Source organism: Sciurus carolinensis, chromosome 8 (genome assembly GCF_902686445.1).
Source record: "Sciurus carolinensis chromosome 8, mSciCar1.2, whole genome shotgun sequence".
In the NCBI taxonomy this organism is placed as follows: domain Eukaryota; kingdom Metazoa; phylum Chordata; class Mammalia; order Rodentia; family Sciuridae; genus Sciurus; species Sciurus carolinensis.
In genome coordinates, this window is record NC_062220.1 from 121,600,140 (window position 1) to 121,622,005 (window position 21,866).

At 43.1% G+C, this 21,866-nt stretch overlaps 2 protein-coding genes across 4 annotated transcripts in view; both read right to left on the reverse strand.

The window, feature by feature from the left end:
* The window catches only part of Ppil2 (peptidylprolyl isomerase like 2), a 30,456-nt gene extending 23,987 nt beyond the window's left edge, over positions 1 to 6,469 (reverse strand). For 2 of the 3 annotated variants that reach the window (XM_047561202.1, XM_047561203.1), the window contains exons 1-3: positions 6,333 to 6,469; positions 2,214 to 2,263; positions 1,407 to 1,452 (exon numbers count right to left, since the gene is read on the reverse strand). In XM_047561202.1, the coding sequence (XP_047417158.1) occupies positions 1,407 to 1,452; positions 2,214 to 2,263; positions 6,333 to 6,364 (128 nt within the window). In that variant the 5' untranslated portion in view covers positions 6,365 to 6,469. The remainder of the gene's footprint in view (positions 1 to 1,406; positions 1,453 to 2,213; positions 2,264 to 6,332) is intronic. The other variant, XM_047561204.1, reaches the window with a different exon arrangement.
* A 756-nt stretch (positions 6,470 to 7,225) lies between these two features.
* Positions 7,226 to 20,338, reverse strand: LOC124991158 (uncharacterized). The gene is made up of 6 exons (XM_047561959.1): positions 20,117 to 20,338; positions 19,747 to 19,870; positions 16,329 to 16,528; positions 15,620 to 15,690; positions 15,252 to 15,356; positions 7,226 to 7,444 (listed from the first exon to the last, which is right to left on the reverse strand). Exons 1-6 carry the CDS (start codon positions 20,336 to 20,338, stop codon positions 7,270 to 7,272), a joined length of 897 nt encoding a protein of 298 aa, XP_047417915.1. The 3' UTR covers positions 7,226 to 7,269.
* Positions 20,339 to 21,866: the final 1,528 nt, after the last annotated feature.

A 21,866-nucleotide genomic window follows, 5' to 3' on the forward strand; every position in this document is an offset into this window, starting at 1 on the left:
TAAACAAACAAACAAACAAACAAATAAATAAACAAACAAATGGAAAAAAAGAAAAATAAACATAAATACTTAAAAAAAAAAAAAAAGAACTGGTCCCTGGACATAGGCTTAGGGAGGCAAGAGTGGGATTCCATCTCTAAAACTTCACATAGCAGACAGGCCAAGCTTTTATACTGAAAGCTATCCTCCCAAATCCTGAGAGGGAATAATGGGGCTACTGTGGTCTGGGGTAGGTACCCTATCTTTTCCTGACCACAGAGTGTGTACACAGTCCCTCACATTTCCACGAAGCTGCCACATGACTAAATCAATACCTAAGTCCCTGGGAGCCCACAGGAAATTCTCACACATGGATATGGGGATAAGGCGTTCTGCAAAGGCCCTGACCACAAGCTATTTAACCCTCCAACAGGTCCCCACTTCTGTTCATAACCAGACCAATCTGGCTGGAAGCAGCCTTTAGGTGGCTCTGCATCTGGGTTCCTTCTCATTCCCACCAGTGCCTGGGTTCACATGTAAGTGAAGAAAGTCCTCATTATATCATTACTCTTGCTGCTGTTCATGCTGTTATTACTTAATTTCTCTAACAAGAGTAAAATGTTACAGGTGTGGGCCTGGGGTCAGATCACGGGGTCAAGACTCAGTGACCCAATCTTTCCAGATGTGACCTGTGAGCAAGGTGCTTCACTCTTCTAAGCATCAGTTCTCTCAACCATAAAATGGACTTAACAACAGGGCCTCCTCTCCTTGGAAGGTAAGAATGAGGTTAAAAAAGACAAAGCTTGGGCTGGGATTGTAGCTCAGTGGTTGAGTGCTTGCCTAGCACATGTGAGGCTCTTGGTTCAATCCTTAGCACCACATAAAAATAAATAAATAAAATAAAGGTATTGTATCTATCTACAACTAAAATATATATATATATATATATACATATACATATATATATATATATTTTTTTTTAAAGAATAGTTTTTAAAAAAAGACAAAGCTTGTAAACACAGATATAAGAAATAAAAAATATATACTACCTGTCATCATGGTTGGGTCCACTGCCTCCCATCAAGGAAGATGCAGGTGGAGAAATATAAATGATCCCCACCTACACCTTCAGATTCACTACCAGACAGCACATGATGAGCACCCCTAATTTGAAAATAAAATCCAAAATGCTCCAGAATCCAAAAATTTTGTGTGTCACATCAATGCTCAAAAAAGTTTTAAATTTTGTAACATTTTGGACTTCAGATTTTCAGAGTAGAGATGCTTAAATGAAAAGTCTATGCAAATATTCCAAAATCTGAGAAGCTCTCAAATCTGAAACACATCTAGTCTCAAACATTTCAGAAAAAGGATGTCCAACATATATAAGAGAACCACAGAGAAAGATAAACATTTAGAACCCTTACCTGCAGTGATCAAAAGGTAAACGACGAAAATTTGTTTGTGGGATATCTGTTTAAAATGAAATAAAAAACACTAAACTTATTTGTAAAATATTTCATCTATGTGCACCTAACAACAATTCAATTACATTTTATAAAAAAATTGATGCAGGGCTGGGGAGATAGCTCAGTTGGTAGAGTGCTTGCTTGCAAGCACAAGGCCCTGGGTTTAACCCCAAGCACCGCAAAAAAAAAAAAAAAAAAAAAAAAGTTGATGCAAATTACCTAGTATAGCAATTGCTATGGATTAAAACTTTTCTGTCTGTTTTGGTGCTGGGGATTGAACCCAGAGCCTTGTGCATGTTAGGCATATGCTCTACCACTAAGTTACACCTCCCAGCCCATGGATTAAAAATCTTTTGAAATAATGAAAAACACATGGGGTACATCAAAAAGAACTTAGATGGAGCCTGGCACAGTGGTGCATGCCTGTAATCCCAGAGACTCTGGAGGCTGAGGCAGGAGGATTATAGGTTCGAAGCCAGCCTCAGCAACTTAGCAAGGCTCTAAGCAATTTGGTGAGACCCTGTCTCAAAATAAAAAACAACATGTTATTTAAACCTACATTTTGAAAAATCCCCACCAAGATGAAACATTTTCTCCTATGCTGAGTATATTTCCTTTTTTGTGGGCTACATCCTCAGTCCAGTTGTCTATTACAATGTCTGTTCTTGTTAACTGTTCATTTTTACAACTTACAGTAGACTGAAGACATCATTCCTTAATACCACCCCCATGTACCATGGAAAAAAGAAGAATTTTATGCTTTACCTGGCTTCTTGCCACCATAAAAGTGAGTATATTCAGCACAGGTAATGTACCTGAAGGACAGAAAGAATATTACTATCTCCTCTTTTTAGAGATGACAGAGTCTGTGAGGTAAGTAACTAATAATGTAACTGTTGCTTATTCAGCAAACGCTTATTAAAATACCTGTTAGGTGTCAGGTAAATAGTGATAAACAAAGTAGGCAGGAGGATACAGAGACTAGGAAATAGAAAACAACATTTCTGCTTTGCTCTGAAAGAAACAAACTGGAGATCCAAGATGGCAGACTACAGGGAGGCTGCATTCTTTGTCGCTCCATAACTTGGGTTTCAACCAGAGGATATGTTTCTCAGTGAGGCAGACTTTGCTGCTTATCAATCCCCTGCTGTTTACCCCATTTGTCCATTGCAATCACCTGCAGTCTGCCAACATATTGACCACTTTTTGAGTGCAGATTGCTCACTGACTGGCAACTATCATCTGCCATCTGCCTGCCTCTTGCCTGCCCATCTCCTGCCTTTCACCTACCGATCATCCACTGCCCAAGGTCCACCTGCCAACTGTCCGCTGGTAGCCAGCAGACCAACCGCAGACCGCCAGTGGATTGCCAGTTGCCTGCTGTTGAGTGGAAGTCCACTGACGCAGAACCTGCAGGTTTGGTTACACGTGGCTGCCGCCATTTTGAGACAACAGCCAGGACCTGTAGGACCCCCAGCCTGACTGAGTCCCATCTCCAGGACCCTTCTGCCCGACTGACCACACCGCACAGCCAGGACCCCTCAACAAGACCGATCACACCCCACCTCCAGGACCCCTGCCCGATCAACCACACTCCACCTCCAGGTATCCAAGTCGACCATGACCACACCTTGAGCAGCAGCTCCCCATTTGCCAACACATTTGGAAGACACTGTGGCCATCTGGGATTATCCTGGAAGCAGAAGCTCCCATCTTTAGGTGGGGCAAATTCCATCCTGAGGCGCCTGCTGGAGACTGAAAGCTCATTGTCAGGTACCTCTCATGCATCAGGCTACTGAAGACTGGGAGATTTGAATACTACATGACTGTTATAGTGTAGATTTTTTTTTCTTTCTCTCCTTTTTGAAAATTTTTAAGTCTTTATTTCTTTACTTTTCTTGCTCTATTTTCCTTTTGTTCACCTGTTTCCTCAGAGCCTCTTTCTCCCCTTTCTCATGCTAACAACCAACTACTTTTGATTACACTTTCACTCTTTCTACGACCTAGAATTTCTAAAAACTCTTTTCCTATCCCACTAGTAGTTACATCCTACACCCCTCCCCATCTTCTTTGTCCTCCATTAGAAACTGCAGACCTTATTGCAAATCTACTTGTTATACTGTAGATAATAATTGAACTCATTCTGTTTATTATGACAATACTGTTAATGTCTTCATAGGGGCTATTTGGTTTAGGGCTGCATATTGTCTGTACTGGGCTCTGCTAATGTTGATCTCCCCCTTAAAGAAGAGGTTTTGGAAATCTATAGGGTCACTATAAGCCTATAGGGGGGAAACTGTAATATCCCAGATCTGCACTGCTAGAGGGGAAGATACATGAACAACATGAAAAAACAAGGGAAGAAAATGATCCAAACAAACCTAGATTCTATATTAATAGAATCCAATGACAGCATGGTAGAAGAAATTTCAGAAAAGGACTTCAAAATATATATAATTAAAATGATTTGTGAAGCAAAGGATGAAATAAGGGAGCAAATGCAGGCAATGAATGATCACACCAATAAGCAGTTAAAAGAGCAACTACAGGAAGCAAAAGATCTTTCAACAAAGAGACAGAGATTCTCCAAAAAAAAAAAAAAAAAAAAAAAACAGAAATCCTTGAAAGGAAGGAAACAACAAACCAGATAAAAAACTCAATGGAAAGCATCACCAACAGATTAGATCACTTGGAAGACAGAACCTCAGACAATGAAGACAAAATATTTAATCTGGAAAATAAAGTTGTGCAAACAGAGAAGATGCTAAGAAATCATGAATGAAACCTCCAAGAACTATGGGACATCACAAAAAGACCAAATTTAAGAATTATCAGGATTGAGGAAGGCACAGAGATAGAAACCAAAGGAATGAACAACCTAGTTAATGAAATAATATCAGAAAATTTCCCAAACCTGAAGAAACAAACTGAATTTATGACAAGACCTGACATGAGAAGAAGTTGGGCACATGAAGATCCAGGGAAGAGTTTAGAAGGCATAATATGTACCAAGGTTTAAAGGCTGGGTATGTTCCCAAAACAAGACATCACTGGAGAAGAGTGTACATAGGAAACAGATGATAAAGACATGGGCAATGACTAGATCACAGGAGCTACACAGGCCATGGTAAAGACTCTGGATTTGCTCAAAATGGGAAAGCTGTTTGGAGGGTTACGCGCCCCTGACATGATTTAACCTGTGTCTCAAAACACCAGTCTGGTTGTTGTGTGTTCTTGGCTACCTCTTTGATCTCTGCTTCTCAACTGCCATGAAGGGAGCAGGTCTGATCCACCATGATGCTTTGCCTCATCACAGGTCTAAAACAGAGCCAGCTGACCATGGACTGAAACCTCTGAAACTATGAGCCAAAATAAACCTTCCCTACTTTAAGTTGCTCTTCTCAGATATTTTGTCACAGTGACAGAACACTAATACAGGGAATATTAATTTTCAGGTAGTACCATGTGCTAGTAATCCCTGATACTCAAGAGGCTAAGGCAGAAGGATGAAGAGTTCCAGGCCAGCGTGAGCAATGCAGTAAAACTCTTAACAAAAAAAGGAAAAAAGACAAGGAAAGAAAAAGAAACTTTCAGATATCTACCAGTTCTTCTTTACAGGGAGATGTCAAGTAAACAGCTGACTATGGTAAGAATGAAGAAATCAACTTCGGTGGGGCCAGTGTTGCATGCCTGTAAGGAGGCTGAGGCAGAAGGATCTCGAGTTCAGAGCCAGCCTCAGCAATTTTGCAAGGCCCTGAGCAACTCAGCAAGACTCCATCTCTAAATAAAATAAAATATAAAAAAGACTAGGGATGTGGCTCAGTGGTTAAGCACCCCTGGGTTCAATCCCTGGTGCCAAAAAACAAAAAATCAACTTCAACTTATAGATGACTGGGAAAGATCACTCACAGAGAAAATAAATGGAGAAGAAACCTATGAGGTCTGAGAGAAGAGGAGGAAGGCCCAGGAAAAGGAACTGAGAAGAGAGAAGTCACTGAAGTAGATGCAAAACAAAGCATGTGAGATTCAAGACACTAAAGAAGGACTTCGGGAAAGAGAAATTACTGTGTCATAGGCTATTGAGATTTTGGCAACAAGAGCTGTTCTGGGTGCAAAAATCTGACTGAGTTGGTTTCAAGGCACAGCAGAAAACAGCAAGTAGGGAAGTCTTTCACTTGTTAGGAAGAGAATCAAAGAAACACTGAGGCAGCTGGAGAAAAGGCAGGGACACAGTTGGCTTGTTTTAGGTTTTTTTTGTTTTTGTTTTTTTGTGTTTTTTTTGTTTTTTTGTTTTTTTGTTTTTTCTGATACCGGGGATTGAACCCAGGAGCCCTTTACCACTGAGCTACATCCCCAGTCCTTTTTATTTTGAGAAAGGGTTTAATTCAGCCTCGCTAAATAACCGATCGCTTTGAACTTGCGATCCTCCTGCCTCAGCCTCCCGAGTCGCTGGCATTACAGACGAGCGCCACCGCGCCCGGCTGGCTTATTTTAAACTAAAAGACTAGAGATGTGTAGGCTAATGAGTGTGAACCAGCACCCAAGGAGACTAGAGATGAAGGAGAAAGACTATTAATGCAAGAGCAAAGGTTACGATGAGTGACAGGGGCGGTCCCAGGCAAATTCTGAGAAGTAAACGGTTCAAACGAGCGCCGAGGCCAGTATAAGGGTCGCGCTCAGTCGAGACCACATCAGGGCTTTATCCAAGGAAACTGCGGTGGATGAAGACACATTAGCCTGCCTACAGAAGGGGGCGTGCGGAAGTTTCCGGAAGTGACATTTTGGAATGGGCTCTCGACGAACTCCAAGAAAGAGCACTAGCGCTAAATCAGGCAGGGGACTGAGGCAGAGCGTGGCGCCGATCCCGGCTGAGGCCCAACTTACATCTTGTCCTTCTGGTGCTGTCGTTTCCCCATTGCAGAGGCAGCAGCAGCAGAAACAACTTACGCGGAAAAGCGACCACTTACAACTCAGACTCGCGAGCTTCCACGGAGTTTCTTCACCACTTCCGGGTCTTGCAGACCCGCCCCGGAAGCGGGCGCGCGGCATGCTGGGAACTATGGTCCCTTGGCACCCGGGTGCTTAGGCTGGGGGAGAGGCGAGGTTTTATGACTTGTTCACTCTTCAGGACCCCATCTTCTTGGGAACCTCTGAAGCGCCTCATCACCTGCCCAGCCAAAGCTCCGGGTCATCCCTGCTCAAGCCCAGCCTAAGTTCTCAGTTCTTTTAAAAAGTCTCACTAGTGTCGTATTTGTGTGTATATATGTGTGTGAGAGAGAGAGAGAGACAGACAGACAAAGACTGGGGGTGGGGATTGAACCCAGGGGCACCCTACCACTGAGCTACATCCCTAGTTCTTTTTATTTTTATTTGGACACAGGGTCTTGCTAGGTTACCCAGGCTGGCCTCTTAATTTGTGATCTGCCTCAGCCTCCCTAGTCGTGGGTTTACAAGAGGGTGTGTCCCCACGCTTTACCAGACTGAAATCTTTAATCCCAGTAGCCTCCGCACCACTTCTGCTCCCCCTTCCAGGCGTAGGCCTGTAAAGCGATACCTGTACTGTGAGAAATAATGCCTGGTGGTCCATTTTCATAATATTGGATCCAATTGTAGCCCTTCCTTTATGTCCGCCCTAATTCTAAAATTAGCCAATCCAGTAGATTGTAACCCCGAACTCCTCCAATCAGAGTTAAGGACGGCGCTATGCTAGGTTAGCAATATAAACCAGCGGGATTGCACAACCCATAGGGAGCCCACCACAAGGAAGGCACCTCGGTGGGAACTTTATTCATTCCACAAGTCATGGTTTGTAGGGAAGAAGTTACGGACTCCTCTTGTGGGGCACCGACTCTGCACTGCCAGGGTCGTTCTCTGAGTCGTCTTTGGGTCTGGGAACGGGCTGGAACTTGAGTAGGACAGGCGGGGTGAAGATGGAAGCCTTCACAGCAGGGGATGGAGTCTCCTCAGTGTTGGGGGAGCCACTACAGGCTGAGGTCCTGCATGAGAGACATCCAACACATGCCCATGAGGTATGACACTAGCACACAGGGCTGCCAACGGTACACGTGACAATATCCTAGGCTGCAGGATGGCACCCAATACTACTTCAAGACTTAATTGCGGCAACGTTTGTGACTGTAAAATACCTGGAACCAGGGCTGGGGTTGTGGCTCAGTGGTAGAGTGCTTGCCTTACATACATGAGGCGCTGGATTGGATTCTCAGTACCGCATATAAATTAGTGAATAAAGTAAAGGTCCGTCAACAACTAAAAAAAATTGGAACCAATCTAAACTTCCAGGAGAGAACAGCTAATGGAATCGTGGTGTAACCATGCTGTGAATTTTTCTGCTACTGCTTAAAGGAATGAATGAGATAGCCAACAAATAAAGACATCCCAATTGTTTATTAATGGAAAAAGCCAAGTTGTTGAGAAGTACATGCAATATGATCCTACTTGAGTTAAAAACTAGTGTATTTGTGGGCTGGTTAGATAGCTCAGGCGGTAGAGTGCTTGCCTTGCAAGCACAAGGCCTTTGGTTTGATCCCCAGCACTGCAAAAAATAAAATAAAATAACTAGTGTATTTGTGTGTGTAGACACAAAATATTTGGAATGGCACACTCTTAGCAGTGGTATCTTATATGTATCTTTATGACATTTTTATATTTTTTGTTTTTAGTTATAGATGGACACAATACCTTTATTTATTTATGTGGTGCTAAGGATTGAACCCAATGCCTCATGCATTCAAGGCAAGCACTCTACCCCTGAGCTACAACCCCGACCCTGTATTTTGTTAATGTGAATTTTTCTCACAGATTATGTTCTGATGGAGATTCATATATATATATATATATATATATATATATATATATATATATATATTTTTTTTTTTTTTTTTTTTTTTTTTTTTTTGTATACAGAATTGAACTCAGGGGTACTCAACCACTGAGCCACATTCCCCAGCCCAGGGTCTCACTGAGTTGCTTAGGGCCTCTCTAAATTGCAGAGACTGGCTTTGAACTCAAGATCCTCCTGTCTCAGCCTCCCAAGTCACTGGGATTACAGGCTTGAGCCACCACACCCAGCCTTTTATAAGGTTTTTTTTTTTGTTTTTTGTTTTTTTTCCCCCTGTGCTGGGGATTGAACGCAGGGCCTTGTACTTGCAAGGCAAGCACTCTACCCACTGAGCTATATCCCCAGCCCCACCCAGCCTTTTGTACTTATTTTTTTCTTTAGGTCCTAGGGATAGAATACAGGACCTTCCACATGCTAGGCACGCACTCTACCACTGAGCTACACCTTTAGCTCCTAAATTAAAAACAATTAAAAATAACTCATTTTTTGGCGATGACACCATAACATCACAGCTAACTCGAAAAGTAAAATGTACCAAGAACCTGGAAGATGGTCACATCAGTACAGTATTCCCAGACAAGAACAGTTGAGTAAATGATGTTCTATTCATACAATGAAGTATTTTGCATCGATTATTGGTGAACCTAAAGATATTTTTAATGATGTGGGAAGAAAATCACTTGCTAGTATTGGCTACAGAACTGCCTAACAGGACACTTCCAATCTCAATTTTATAACTATAACATTTGCACATACACATGTATCCATGAAAAGAAGTCTTCACTAAAACAGAAATATAATGGTTATTTCTGGAGTTGGGAATAGGAGGGGATCTGATAAGTCTTTCTGTGTGGGTTTCAAATTATCTGCAGTAAACCTATTGCTCTTAGATTCTAAAAAGATAGATTTCTTATTAATTGTTCATACCCTTTTCTTTGTAATTATACTTTAGGGAGTTCATCTGAAATTCAGAAACAGCTTGGTAAATAACTCTAGCCCCAGCACTGAATACACTAGTGGAAAACTGGAAGTTAGTCCCACCGGATGGCTACTGCCCTGATCAGTGAAACTTGTGTTTAAAACAGTCCAGAAGCATACAATTTCCCAGGACTGTAACATTAAGTGACAAAGGTAAGATTTTTTAAAAAATGAATCACATATAGAGAAAACTATGCCTAGAAAAGATGATGATCACAGTCTTGCTCTGTGACTTCGTTCTGAGGACGTGAATGATGTTCAATAATGCTTTATTTTGAAATTTTGCTTTGTAACATTGCAAAAAATCCTTCGGTCATCCAACAGTCACCTTCACATCCTTCCACCCCACTTCTTCTAATCTGACTCAGTAGCCTATTTCTTCCACTTGACTATAATTCATGAATATACATGAACATCCTTAGTCATATTTATTTATAATTGTAAAAGTTACATAATATTCCATAGTTATATGAATGCATATTTGAGCTGTTTCCATGTTTCCTCTTTTTAACTGATGTTGACAAGCATTTTTAAACAACTGGCTCTTTCTTTTCCTTATTATTTCCTTGGAAGAAGTTTCCAGGGTTGAAAATACTGGGTGAAAGAGTTCAAGAATTTCTATGTTTTCTGATCATGTTTTGAAAAGATTATCTTTCAAGAGAACTAAGCCTAGGCAGGTACAGAGGCACACACCTGTAATTCCATCTATTTGGGTAACTGAAGCAGGAGGATGGCAAGTTTGAGGCCAGTCTCGGCAACTTAATGAGACCCTGTCTCAAAATTAAAAACAAAACAAAACAGAAGGGCTGGGGGTATAGGTCAGTGGTAGAGTGCGCCTGGGTTCAATCCCCAGTACTATGAAAAAAAAAAAAAAAAAGACAACCCAATATTTGTATTTATATTTATAAATATTGGGTTGTCTTTTTAATGAGGATTGAAGCCAGAGGGGCTTAACCAATGAGCCACATCCCCAGTCCTTTTTTTTAATTTTGAGACAGGGTCTCACGAAGGTGATAAGGCTGGCTTTGAACTCAGGAGCCTCCTGTCAGCCTCCCAAATCTCTGGGATTACAGCCATGTGCCACTGCACCCGGCAACAACCCAATACTTAGACATGGGCAAAGGATCTTAACAGACAATTCTCCAAAGATATACAAATAACCAATAAGTACAGATAAATGGCTCAAAATCATTCGTAATCAGGGAAATGCAAATCAAACCCACAGTGAGATACACCTCACCTCATACCCACTGAGATCGTTGTAATAAAAGACAGTTAAGTTGGGTAAGCATATTAATAGTATGCACCTGTAGTCCCAGCTACTTAAGAGGCTGAGGTGGAAGGATTGCTTGAGTCCAGGAGTTCAAGACCAGCCTGGGCAACATAAGGAGACTCTGTCTTAATTAATAAATAAATAAATAAATAAATGACAAGCATTGGCAAGGATGTGGAGAAATTGGAATCCTTATACATTGCTAATGGGATTATAAAATGAGGTGACCACGTTGGGAAACAATTTACCTGACCCAACAACTCCGCAATTTCACTCCTAGGGGTATACCCAAGAAAATTGAAAACTATGCCCTCGTGAAAATCTGTACACAAATGTTTGCAACAGTCAAAAATGTTAACTCTAATTCCTATCAACTGATGAATGGCTAAATAATAATACAATGGAACATTATCAATCATAAAAAGAAGGTACTAGCCTTGCTGCAACAGACACACCATGAAAACATTATACTTAGTGGCAGCATACAGATACAAATGGCCATATGTATTTCATTGATATGAAATGTCCAGATCTACACTGAAGTAAGTTAGTGCTTGCTTACAGCTGGTGAATAAACTGGGGGTGGCAGCTGAGAGGTGATGCAGTTTCCCCTGCACCATGAACATGAACATGAATATTCACATACAAGTATCTGAGTCCCTTTTTCCATTCTTTTGGGTATATACATAGAAGTGGAATTGCTGGGTCACATGGGAACTCTTATGTTTAACATTTTGAAGAACTGATGAACTGATTTTCACAGTAGTTACCCTATTTTACATTACCATCAACCACATGAGGCTTCCAATTTCTCCATATCCTCCTCAACACTTGCCCATTTTTTTTTTTTTTTTTTTTGCCTTTAAATTATAGCCATTCTAGTCAATGTAATATGTTATCTTGTGGGGTTTGTTTTGTTTTGATTTGATCCCCAGGACTGAATCCAGGGGCACTTAATCACTGAGACACATCCTTTTTGAAATTTTGAGACAGGGTCTCACTAGGTTGCTTACAGTCTCACTAAGTTGCTGAGGCTGGCTTTGAACTCGAAATCCTCCTGCCTCAGCTCCCGAGTTGCTGAGATTACAGGTATATGCCACTGTGCCAGCATCTTGAGGTTTTGAATTGCATTTTCCTAATAACTAATGTTATTGAGCATCATTTCCTGTTTATTGGTCATATAATATCTTCTTTTATATATCTTCTTTGGAGAAATGTCTAATCAAATCTTGAGCGCATTTTTAATTGGTTTGTTTTTTTGTGGGGGTTGCTTTTTCATTGTTGAAATGATTTGTAAATATTTCCTCCCATTGTAGGTGTGTTTTATTTAATTTTATGCATGTATGTGTGTATTACTGGGAAACGAACCCCGAGGCACTTAACCACTGAGCCACCCCAGCCCTTTTTTGTATTTTATTTAGACACAGGGTCTCATTAAGTTGCTTAGGCCCTAAGTTGCTGAAGCTGGATTTGAACTTGTGATCCTCCTGCCTCAGCCCAAATCATAGGGATTTTACAGGTGTGCGCCATCACAGGTTTTAAAAAAAAAAAAAAAAAAAAAAATCACACTCAGGTGGCCTTGAGTGATTCTCCTACCTTAGCTTTCCAAGTAGCTGGGACTACAGGCACATATTACCACTTGGTGCTGGTGAACCCAGGGCCTCACACATACTAATGCTAAGCAGGCACTCTATTCCAGCCCCTAACTCTCTTCTTTTGGAGGTGATCAAATGTTTTAAGATTGGATGGTAAAGATGGTTACACTATGAACATACAAAACTTCATTTAATTGAACATTAAATGGGTAGCTTATATGCTATATGTGTTATCTGAGTAAAAACGGTTAAAATGGACTCAGGGGCCAGGCTTGATGGCACATGCCCAGCAGCTTGGGAGGCTGAGGCAGGAGGATCACAAGTTCAAAGTCAGCCTCAGCAAAAAGAGAGGAACTAAGCAACTCAGTGAGAGCCTGTCTCAAAGTAAAAAAATAAAAGGGGTTGGGGATGTTGTTGAGTGGTTAAGAGCTACAAGATTCAATCCCTGGTACCAAAAAAAAAAAGAAAGAAAGAAAGAAAAAGAAAAAGGAAAGAAAACAAAACTAAACTGATATGGTAATATTTTCATAGCTAAAGAGTCTCTAAAACCTTGTAGGTACAGTCTTCTCTTTACTTTGGGCTTTCTTCCCCCCTCCCTCCTGGGGGTTGAACACAGGGGTGATTTCACTGAGCAACATCTCCCATCCTTTTTATATTTCTTAAATTATTTTCAGATAGGATCTCCCTAAGTTGCTGAGGTTCTTGCTAAGTTACTGAGGCTGGCCTCAAACTTGCAATCCTCCTGCCTCAGTCTTCCCAGTTGCTGGGGTGTGCCACCACACCCAGTTACTTTGGGCTTTTCAATAGCTACGTAAGACTCACCCCAGCAATCTCAGCATTTATATCTTTCATTACAAAGGCAGCCAAAAGCATTTTTAAAGATTCACTTATGAATCTTAGAAACTATGTGAGTTTCTTACATAAAAATCACAAGACTGGGGATGTAGTTCAGTGATAGAGTGCTTGCCTAGCATCCATGAGTCCCTGGGTTTGATCCCAAGCAGCAGCAGCAGCACCACCACAACCACAACCACAACCACAACAAATCCATAGAAACTGGGTGCAGTGGCACATTCTTGTAGACCCAGCTACTTGGGCAATTGAGGTGGAAGGATTGCTTGAACCCAGAAATTCAAGGCCAGCCTGGGCAACAAAGCAGGACCCATCTTAAAAAAAAAAAAATTAGTCATCTGAACTCATTCATTGCCAGTGAGAATGATGGTTCATTCACTTTGGAACGCAGTTTGGTAGTCCCTTGCTAAACTAAACATACTCTTAGCATAGGATCCAGCAAACATGCTCCTTGGCATTTATCCAAGTAAGCTGAAAACTTATGTTCACATAAAAACCTGCACTCAGATATTTATAGCAAATTGCCAAAAATTAAATGCAACCAAAATGTTTTTCAGGATATAAACAGGTAAATTGTAATACACCTAGGCAATGGAGCATTTTTCAGAGCTAAAACAACAATAAGAACTAATCACACCATGAAAAGACTTGGAAAATGCTCAAGGCCTATCACCCCACCCACCAAAAAAAAAAAAAAAAGACATGGAAATCTTAAGCAAAAGATGCCAATCAGAAAATGTGATGTTGGGCTGCAGTTGTGGCTCATTGTAGAGCGCTTGCCTAGCATATGTGAGGCACTGGGTTCAATTCTCAGCACCACATATAAATAAATTAAATAAATGTCCATTGACAACTAAAAAATGTATTTTTAAAAAAAGAAAATGCTGTGTTACTGTATGACACCAACTATATAATGTTCTAGAAAAGGCAAAACTAGGGAAACAGTAAATAGATCAGTGGTTTTCAGGAGTGAGGGAGAGGCAGGAATGAATAGGCTGAGCACAAAGGATTTTTAGGACAGTGAAACTGCTCTACATGATTCTATAATGGAGGATTCATGTCATTAAAATTTTGTCCAAACCCACAGAAAGCATACCACCAAAACTGAACTCTAACATAAACTAGAAGCTTTGAGTATTGATGTATCAATGTAGGTTCATCAAATGCAACAAATGTAACTCTGTGGTGTAGTATGTGGATAGTGGGGAGGCTATGCATATTTAGAGGTAGGAATCTCTGTACTTTCTGGTTAATTTTGCTATGAGCTGAAAACAGCTCTAATAACTAAAATCTATTGTTTAAAAAAGTCACACAATGAAGCAGCCAGTCTAAATTACACTTTGGGCTGGATATGGTAGTACCTCCTTGTAATCCAGCAACTTGGGAGGCTGAGGCAAAACAACTCAAGTTTGAGGCCAGTCTCAGCAACTTAGCAAGGCCTAAGCAACCTTGTTAGATCCTGCCTCAAAATAAAAAATATAAAGGTCCAGGGATGTGACTCAGTTGTTAAGTGCCCCTGGATTCAATCCCTGTTACCAAAAAAAAAAGCTGGGGTTGTGGCCTAGTGGTTAAGCACCCCTGGGTTTAATCCCAGTACTACTGCTACTACTACTACTACTAATAATAATAATAATTGTAATAATAAATTACACTTGGGAAATACTTAGCACTGTAAGTAGAAAAAGCAGGTGATTAAAAAAAACCCACGTTCAGTTAACTCGTGCTTTGCAAAACGCATATATAACAACCATAGGGCTGCTCGTTTGGTGGCATTATTCCTTTTCTGTTGGGCCTTCAGGTGGTTACTGATTTATCACAATTACAAAAACTAGGAAGGGGCATGACTTTTCAGGCAGCCCTGATTACATTTAGAGTCATTTCTGGAAGTGGAAGAGAAATCATAAGTAAGATTTATTTGGCCAGGCACAGTGGCATATACCTGTAATCCCAGCTACTGGGGCGGTTGAGCAGGAGGATTTCAAGTTTGAGGCCAGTCTTGGCAACTGGGCAAGACCTTGTCTCAAAAAAAAAAAAAAAGGTTGGGGGGGGCAGGGGGCAGATATAGTTTAGTGATAAAACACTCCTAGGTGGGGTCAGTCCCCATAACCACCACCAAAAAAAAAAAAAAAAGATTTGGTTTTTTTTTTGCACAGTACCACAATGTCTGTCAGAAGTAAGGGATGGATACACTAGAGCTGGGGCACAGCCAGAATTTATCTGGCCCAGAGAGGCAGAGACCCGCTTACCAGGGAAAGCCAGGGCAGTGAAGCTTGTGCGCACTGTTTCCAGTCAAGTATGAGAAATGGAAGCCTCCGGGGTTGAGGACCAAGGGGGTCAGATCAACCATGTGGCTGAAAAACAGGGCAGAGATGGGATTTCAACCCTGGGCCCCTCCCCAGCCTCAGAATGCAGATCTGTGACACAGGTCTAGGAGTCCCATACAGAGTCCAGACTCTTACTCTGGGAAATGAGGACAATAACCACTCAAGACTGTGGTGAGAATTAAGAGGTAGGGACAAATAAACAAACAAAAAACAACTAAGTTTTATCCCCCAAATGACTCCCACAAATGCTCCTTTTTCATTTCCTTAAGCCCAAAGTAAATTCCTTCCACCTCTTTGGGTTTGAGGACAAGCCATTCCAGTTTAATTTCACTTCAGACCTTGAAATGTCCAATTTCTCCATCTGCAGAAAACAAAGGAAATCTCAGGACAAGTGTAGGGATTTCAGCATGCAGAAAACCAATCCTTTTCCAAGAACTAGAACTATGTGACTTTCATTCATTCAGCAGATATGTCAATACCCACCATGATTTGGCAATTTAAGGGTACAGGAGATAGGATGGGGACTGGCAGTTGACTGAGGAGGTCCTAATTGGGGGGCTGGAGGGCTGCCTGGAAGAAGAGGGACCTGAAATAAGATATACAGGATAAACTAGAGCCTGGAATTCAGGCAACATGGGGACAACACTCATGTGAAGAGGTAGTAGTGGGGATAAAGATGTGGGAGAGGCCCATAGTTTTCCACCTGTCCTTTGGGAGCCCCAGGATCCTGCGGAGGGCACCTGAGTTTTCCTTGCTCACCTGAGGTCAAGAAGGTGGAGCTCTGTGCCTTTGACCTCCACCAGGACCCCTCAACCAGAGCAGCCCCCTTTTATCTGCTTCATCCACTACTGTTCTACCCAAAACCTTGTCTGCAAAGAGGGTTCTGCAGAGATCTGAGAGCCATGGCTATGGGCCTGGGAGAGCAGTAGATTGTTCTGAGCAGGGGGACAGAGACTGCCCCTCCCAGGACAGCCTGGAGTGGGGGACACTCCCACTGACCGACTTGCTGGGCAGCGGAGAGAAAGGGCCAAAGACCCTGGGCATAGTATAGACAGGGGGTGATGGGGCCAGTACAGAGGCCATGGTGGTAGCAGGTGGTGGCAGCGGGGTTGGTGGCAGGCATGGGGAGGTTGACTGGTCCCGTAAGAGGATGGGTTCTGGTTTCTTCAGTTTTGGCTTCCTTTTCCTCTTCTTGGCATCTGTGACAAAAAGTGCCAATGAGTAGCTACACCAAGGTCAGACCAGGATGGAGTAGAGGCTAAATGTAATGGTGTAGTGTCTTCACACCATTCCTCCAGCAAGGAAGAGAAGGTACAGGAGAAAATAACTAGGGCCACCACTGACAAGCATCAATATGTACCATCTGACCAACCTCAGAGCCCCATGGAGAAAGGGTATTTTGGTCTTTTATCTTATAGGTGAAATCAGAGCCTCTGCTTGATAAAGGCACAGGCAGGATTCACAACTGAGCTGTCTGACTGCAAGGGCAGAATTTCATAGGAAGTAATTAAGTGTCTCAGCCAAAGAGAGGTGAGCTTGACCTGCACAGGGAGACTGCCACCCACTCCCAAAGCACTGTAGAAAGCTGTCTGCCAATACCAGCAGGGGTATCCAGACCCCAGATTTCGAGCCCCATACCAACACCCAGCCCCCAGGTCCAGGATGTAAAAGAAGAGTGCTTCCTTCATGTGGAAACCCACATTGGAAAGGTCATAAAGAGATGGGCTCAGGGAGGACCTTTTTGAGGGGCAGGATCCTGGGTCAGTTTCCTTTCCTCTCTTTTTTTTTTTTCTTTTTCTTTTTTTTGGTACTGGGGATCGAACTCAGGGCCTTGTGCTTGCAAGGCAAGCACTCTACCAGCTGAGCTATCTCCCCAGCCCTCCTTTCCTCTCTTTTAGGTTTCCTACTGCATTCAACTAGTCTGGTTATTTCAACTGTTTAAAGTTGGAAATGACCAAGGAAGTAGGTGTTAACAAGAGGCTCATACAGCCCATCATATAGCCCATTACAGACCTATGCCTATAATCCCAGTATCTTGGGAGGCTGGGGCAGCAGGATTGCAAGTTGGAGGCCAGTCTTAGCAACTTAGTGAGACTATGTCTTAAAATTAAAAATAAAATGAATAAAAATGGCTAGGGATATAGATCAGTGGTAGAGTGTGACTGGACTCAATCCTAGTACCACCAAAAAAAAAAAAAAAAAAAAAAAAGAACAGTTCATTTGCAGTCATAATAACCACCACCCAGCAATGGCCTAGAGGCTAAGAGCCTATGCTCCAGACCAACCCAGAGTCAAGTCCAAGTTCAGGCTCAGCTACTACCTACATGACCTTGCACATGTCAGCAAACTTCCTTAAGTCTCTATTTCCTCTTCTGTAAAAAAAGATAAATGACCTTGAGGATTACTTGGGGAGGGGGTTACACATGCTGTTGGTCTATCAGATGAATCAGTGATATGGAAGATTCACATGTAGCACCACACAAAAGTTCCCCAAGTAAGCTGGGTCTTCTGGTGTGATGCCAAAGGAAGTTGCCTCACCTCAAGTGTAGCATATCTCCAAATACACCAAAGGAACTCAACCTGAATCCAGTCAAGGTCTTAGACTGTTCAAGAATACAGACAGGTTGGGCACGGTGGCACTTATCTATAATCCCAGTTACTCAGGAGGCTGAGACAGGAGAATCACAAGTTCTAGACTAGAGTCAGCAACTTAGCAAGACCCTGTCTCAAAATAAAAAAGTAAAAAAGGGCTGGGGATGTACCTTAGACGTAAATTGACCCTGAGTTAGATTCCCCGTACCAAAAAGAAAGAAAGAACAGAAAACAAGGTGAGACACCAGAGGATGACAGTTCAAATCAATGACATGGGGGAAAGAGAAGTGGGGTCATCTCATCTTACGGGGATTTCAACTTAACTGGCCATGGTTCCTTATTTACTCAAGGCGAGCCCAGTTTACCCCTGCCATCCCCATATGATCACAAATGTGCCAGTATGGACACAAATTATACAGTAATCCAGTGAAAAAGGAAGGTAAGAGACCCAGTGCCTGATCACTTCTTGTCATTTTGGTTAAGATCACGCATACAGGCCTAATGCCCGAAAACAATGTGTAGACTTCAGTGAATCCTGACATGACAGATTGAGTGTAGAAAGACTGATATATCATAAGAGAGATGTGACTATATTTCAGCAAATACTATTTTGTGAGTTATGTCAGAAAATGTCTTCGAAAAAAATTAAGATGCATGGGCTGGGAATATAACTCAGGGGTAGAGCACTTGCCTAGCATGCATGAGTCCTGGGTTCAAATATCCAGTACTGAAAAAAAAAAAAAAGTAATAAAATAAAAAATAAAGATGCATACAGCTGAGGGGTAAAGTGGTAGAGTGGTAGAGTAAGTGCTTAGCATGAGCAAGGCCCTGGGTTCAATCTCCAATCTCTAGCATAAAATAATTAAGAAATTAAATCAAGGGCTGGGGAGATAGCTCAGTCGGTAGAGTGCCTGCCTTGCAAGCATGAGGCCCTGGGTTCGATCCCCAGCACAAAAAAAAAAAAAAAAAAAAAAAATTAAATCAATAAATAAAATTAAAATGCTTTCTACAGCATTTAGACATACAATGACAATATCTGAGATTTTCATTAAAATACTCCAGGAAAAGGCAAGGGGGGCAGAAAGTAAAAGTAACATGTCAAGATGGGAACAGTGGCTGAGGCTAGTGACAGATACTAAGGTATTTATTGTAGTCTCTAGTTTCATGTATATTTACTTTCTTTTTCCTTTTTTTTTAATTGGTGGGGGCGGAGGTGGATACTGGTGATTGAACCCAGAGGCTCTTTACCACTGAGCTATATCCCCAGCCCTTTTTATTTTGAGACATGATCTCACTCAGTTACCCAGTTTGGTCCTGACCTTGTGATCCTCCTGTCTCAGCCTCCCAAGTCACTGGGATTACAGGTAGCCACCACCATGCCTGACTATACTTACTTTCATAAGTAAACATTAACAAGTCCCAGAGACAGGGCCAGAGATAAGTGGGTCCTGTGTCAGGTTTGCTGGGTTTATAAGGTCAGACACTGCCTGCTATCCTTCACCCACTCTCCAAAATCACCCTCCAAGGTTAGTGACTAAGGCTCTTAGGCTGAGAAGGTTGACCTGACTTGCTCAGGATTGCAGCCAGGAAGAAACAGAGCTGGTGATTCGCTTAACTAGCTAATCTAACTGGAAGCTGTGTTTCTCTCCCTGGATGAAGCCTGTACCAACCCCCTGCTTTCCTGCTCTGGGTAAAACCATGTCCAAAAAAGACAAATACAACCAGAAGAGTGGACCTGAGCTGGTCACCCAGTTCACAGCATGGCTGAGGATGTAATGGACCTGTGTATTCCCAGAGCCCAGCCTGGGTAGAACTTGAACCTCACCCTGGGAGTACAGATGCACACGATGGATGCTCCTTTTCAGCTGCTCCAGGCGCTGGTGCATCTCTAGGGCGCCCATGCTGTTGCACTGGTTCAGTTCTCCCTGGACAGCACAGATGAACTTCGCCTACAAAGGCGGAATAGGCAGGGGAGGAGGAAACCAAGGAGTCACCTGCTTATTCCACTCTCCAAGGTGGGTAGTCTTGATTTCTGGAAGACCCTAATGGCAGACCCAACTAAGCGCAACGGTGCCCTTCCCAACTTGCTACACATCCCCAAAGTCCCATCTTCCTCGGAGCTCCGCCCTAAGGGGAAGCAGGCGGGGGTGGTAACCTCTCCCGCCCTCCTAGTCTCCAGCTCCAGCGGCCCGCACCCAGAGGAAGGAGAGAAGCCCACGCTGCTCGCACTCGGTCTGCTTGCCCTTGCGCACGACCCTCTCCGCCAGCGCTGGGTTGCGGTCAAGGGTGCGGAAGAGGCGGCGCAGAGAGCGCTCTGTGTAGGTGGCGGCCTGCCTCTCAAAGTCCTCCTCGGAAATGAGCTGGCAAAAGGTCACACTCTGGGGAAATTCACTGTCGAACTCGTCCAGGACCTCCATCCTGAACCAGCTGCTGGTGGTGGACCCGAACTGCCTGGGGACATAGTGGTCATTGGGGCAGGCCTCCTGAGGGTCTGGGCTCACCCATCCCCAACCCCCCAGGCGAGGTGAGAGAACCCCTCCCTAGGACTAGGACTAGGGGTCACCAAAGGCAGAGGGGTCCAGTACGGGTTGGAGCTGTGGGGACGCACCCACTCTCCCCTCCAGTTGCGGTGCAGGTTCCCTAGCTGACAGACGCTGCCCCCTCCCCCTCCCCACCCCCAATAAATCAGCCGGGAGGCAAGGGGCGGGGCCAAATCCAGTGAGACAGCCGCACGTGACAATGCCCGCCCTTCTGGGCATGCGCTTTCACATCTTCAACGAGGCCAAGGTAGCTGCGCGGTTAATGCTCCCATTGTGTAAGCCATCAGTCTTTTGATCTCCACCTGGTCCCTGGCCACGTGGAGGATATGGGCATCTCGCTAAATCTTGCTACTGCTTTAAGGCCCAAACCCCTTGCCCAGCTTTGAGTTTCTTCCCCATCCCTGTGCTTCCCCACTCAGAAAAGCACCCTGCCTGCTTCCCCTTCACTAAGGCAATGCCCATAGGATTTCACTCTACCCCTCTCTCCTCCAGTTTGGATTTTTCATTCTCTTCCTTTCCTGTCTTACTCTCCAGCATCACACAACACCTCCCGGATCTTACCCCTTTAGGATCACTTCTTTGCTCTGTTGTTGCCTCTTCACCTGCATTTTGGCCCCTTCTCAGTATATTACCTCCTGCCCCTCTGATGTATTTCCGAAGACCCTTTCTTCACCGTACAATCTAGAACAGTTCTTGGTCCCAGTTAGAACCCAGAACTGATGTAACCCAAATCTTAGTCTCAGGCTGAGACCTCCCTTGAGTTTCAAACCCACATCCAAATGTCCACCGGGGGACAATTCTTGGGCATCTGAACACATCCAGGTTGGCAAATAACTTCTCCCTGAAACCTGCTTTTCTCCTCCCTCCCTTATCTGGTCAGCAGTTGACCTCACCATCCATTCCAACCATTAAGGAGAGGGGGTCCCCTCCATCAGCCCTGAGACTCAATGGGTAAATATGAGAAGTCAAACAGACTTGTCTCCTAACAGCCAAATCACCAGACCTCTAATTCCAGCTCTTTCCAGCACAGGAGGTGGCAGGCATTTCCTACTGCTTGTAGGTCAGGGAGCAAAATGAAGACAACAAGGAGGAAGAGGGTCTATTTTGTGCGTCTTGCCTAGTGGTGCTGATAGAAACTCAGTCAGCTATTCCTGAATTCAAGTCTCTCTCCTGCTTCCTGTCCTCATGTAATTTACAAAATGAACCTTTATTTTAAAACGTATTTTATGCCTTTTTTCAAACAGGACAAGCACCCTTTGAAGTTTGAAAAGACCTCTCATTACTCCTACCATGTTATGCTAATAACCATGCTTCACACTTTGTTTTCTGATGCTAGAGATAAAAACTAGAGCCTTGTGCATGCTAGGCACTACCACTAAGCCACATCCTCTTCCCTTTTAGTGTT

What these genes read in the sequence shown, in the direction of transcription:
- LOC124991158 (XM_047561959.1), bottom strand. Translation starts at nt 20,338, where the DNA reads ATGGAGGTCCTGGACGAGTTCGACAGTGAATTTCCCCAGAGTGTGACC. An exon ending in TGTGCATCTGTACTCCCAGG is followed by an intron (nt 16,529 to 19,746) that starts GTGAGGTTCAAG and finishes TTTTTGTCACAG; the next exon opens with ATGCCAAGAAGAGGAAAAGG. An exon ending in CACTGCCCTGGCTTTCCCTG is followed by an intron (nt 7,445 to 15,251) that starts GTAAGCGGGTCT and finishes TCTCTCATGCAG; the next exon opens with GACCTCAGCCTGTAGTGGCT.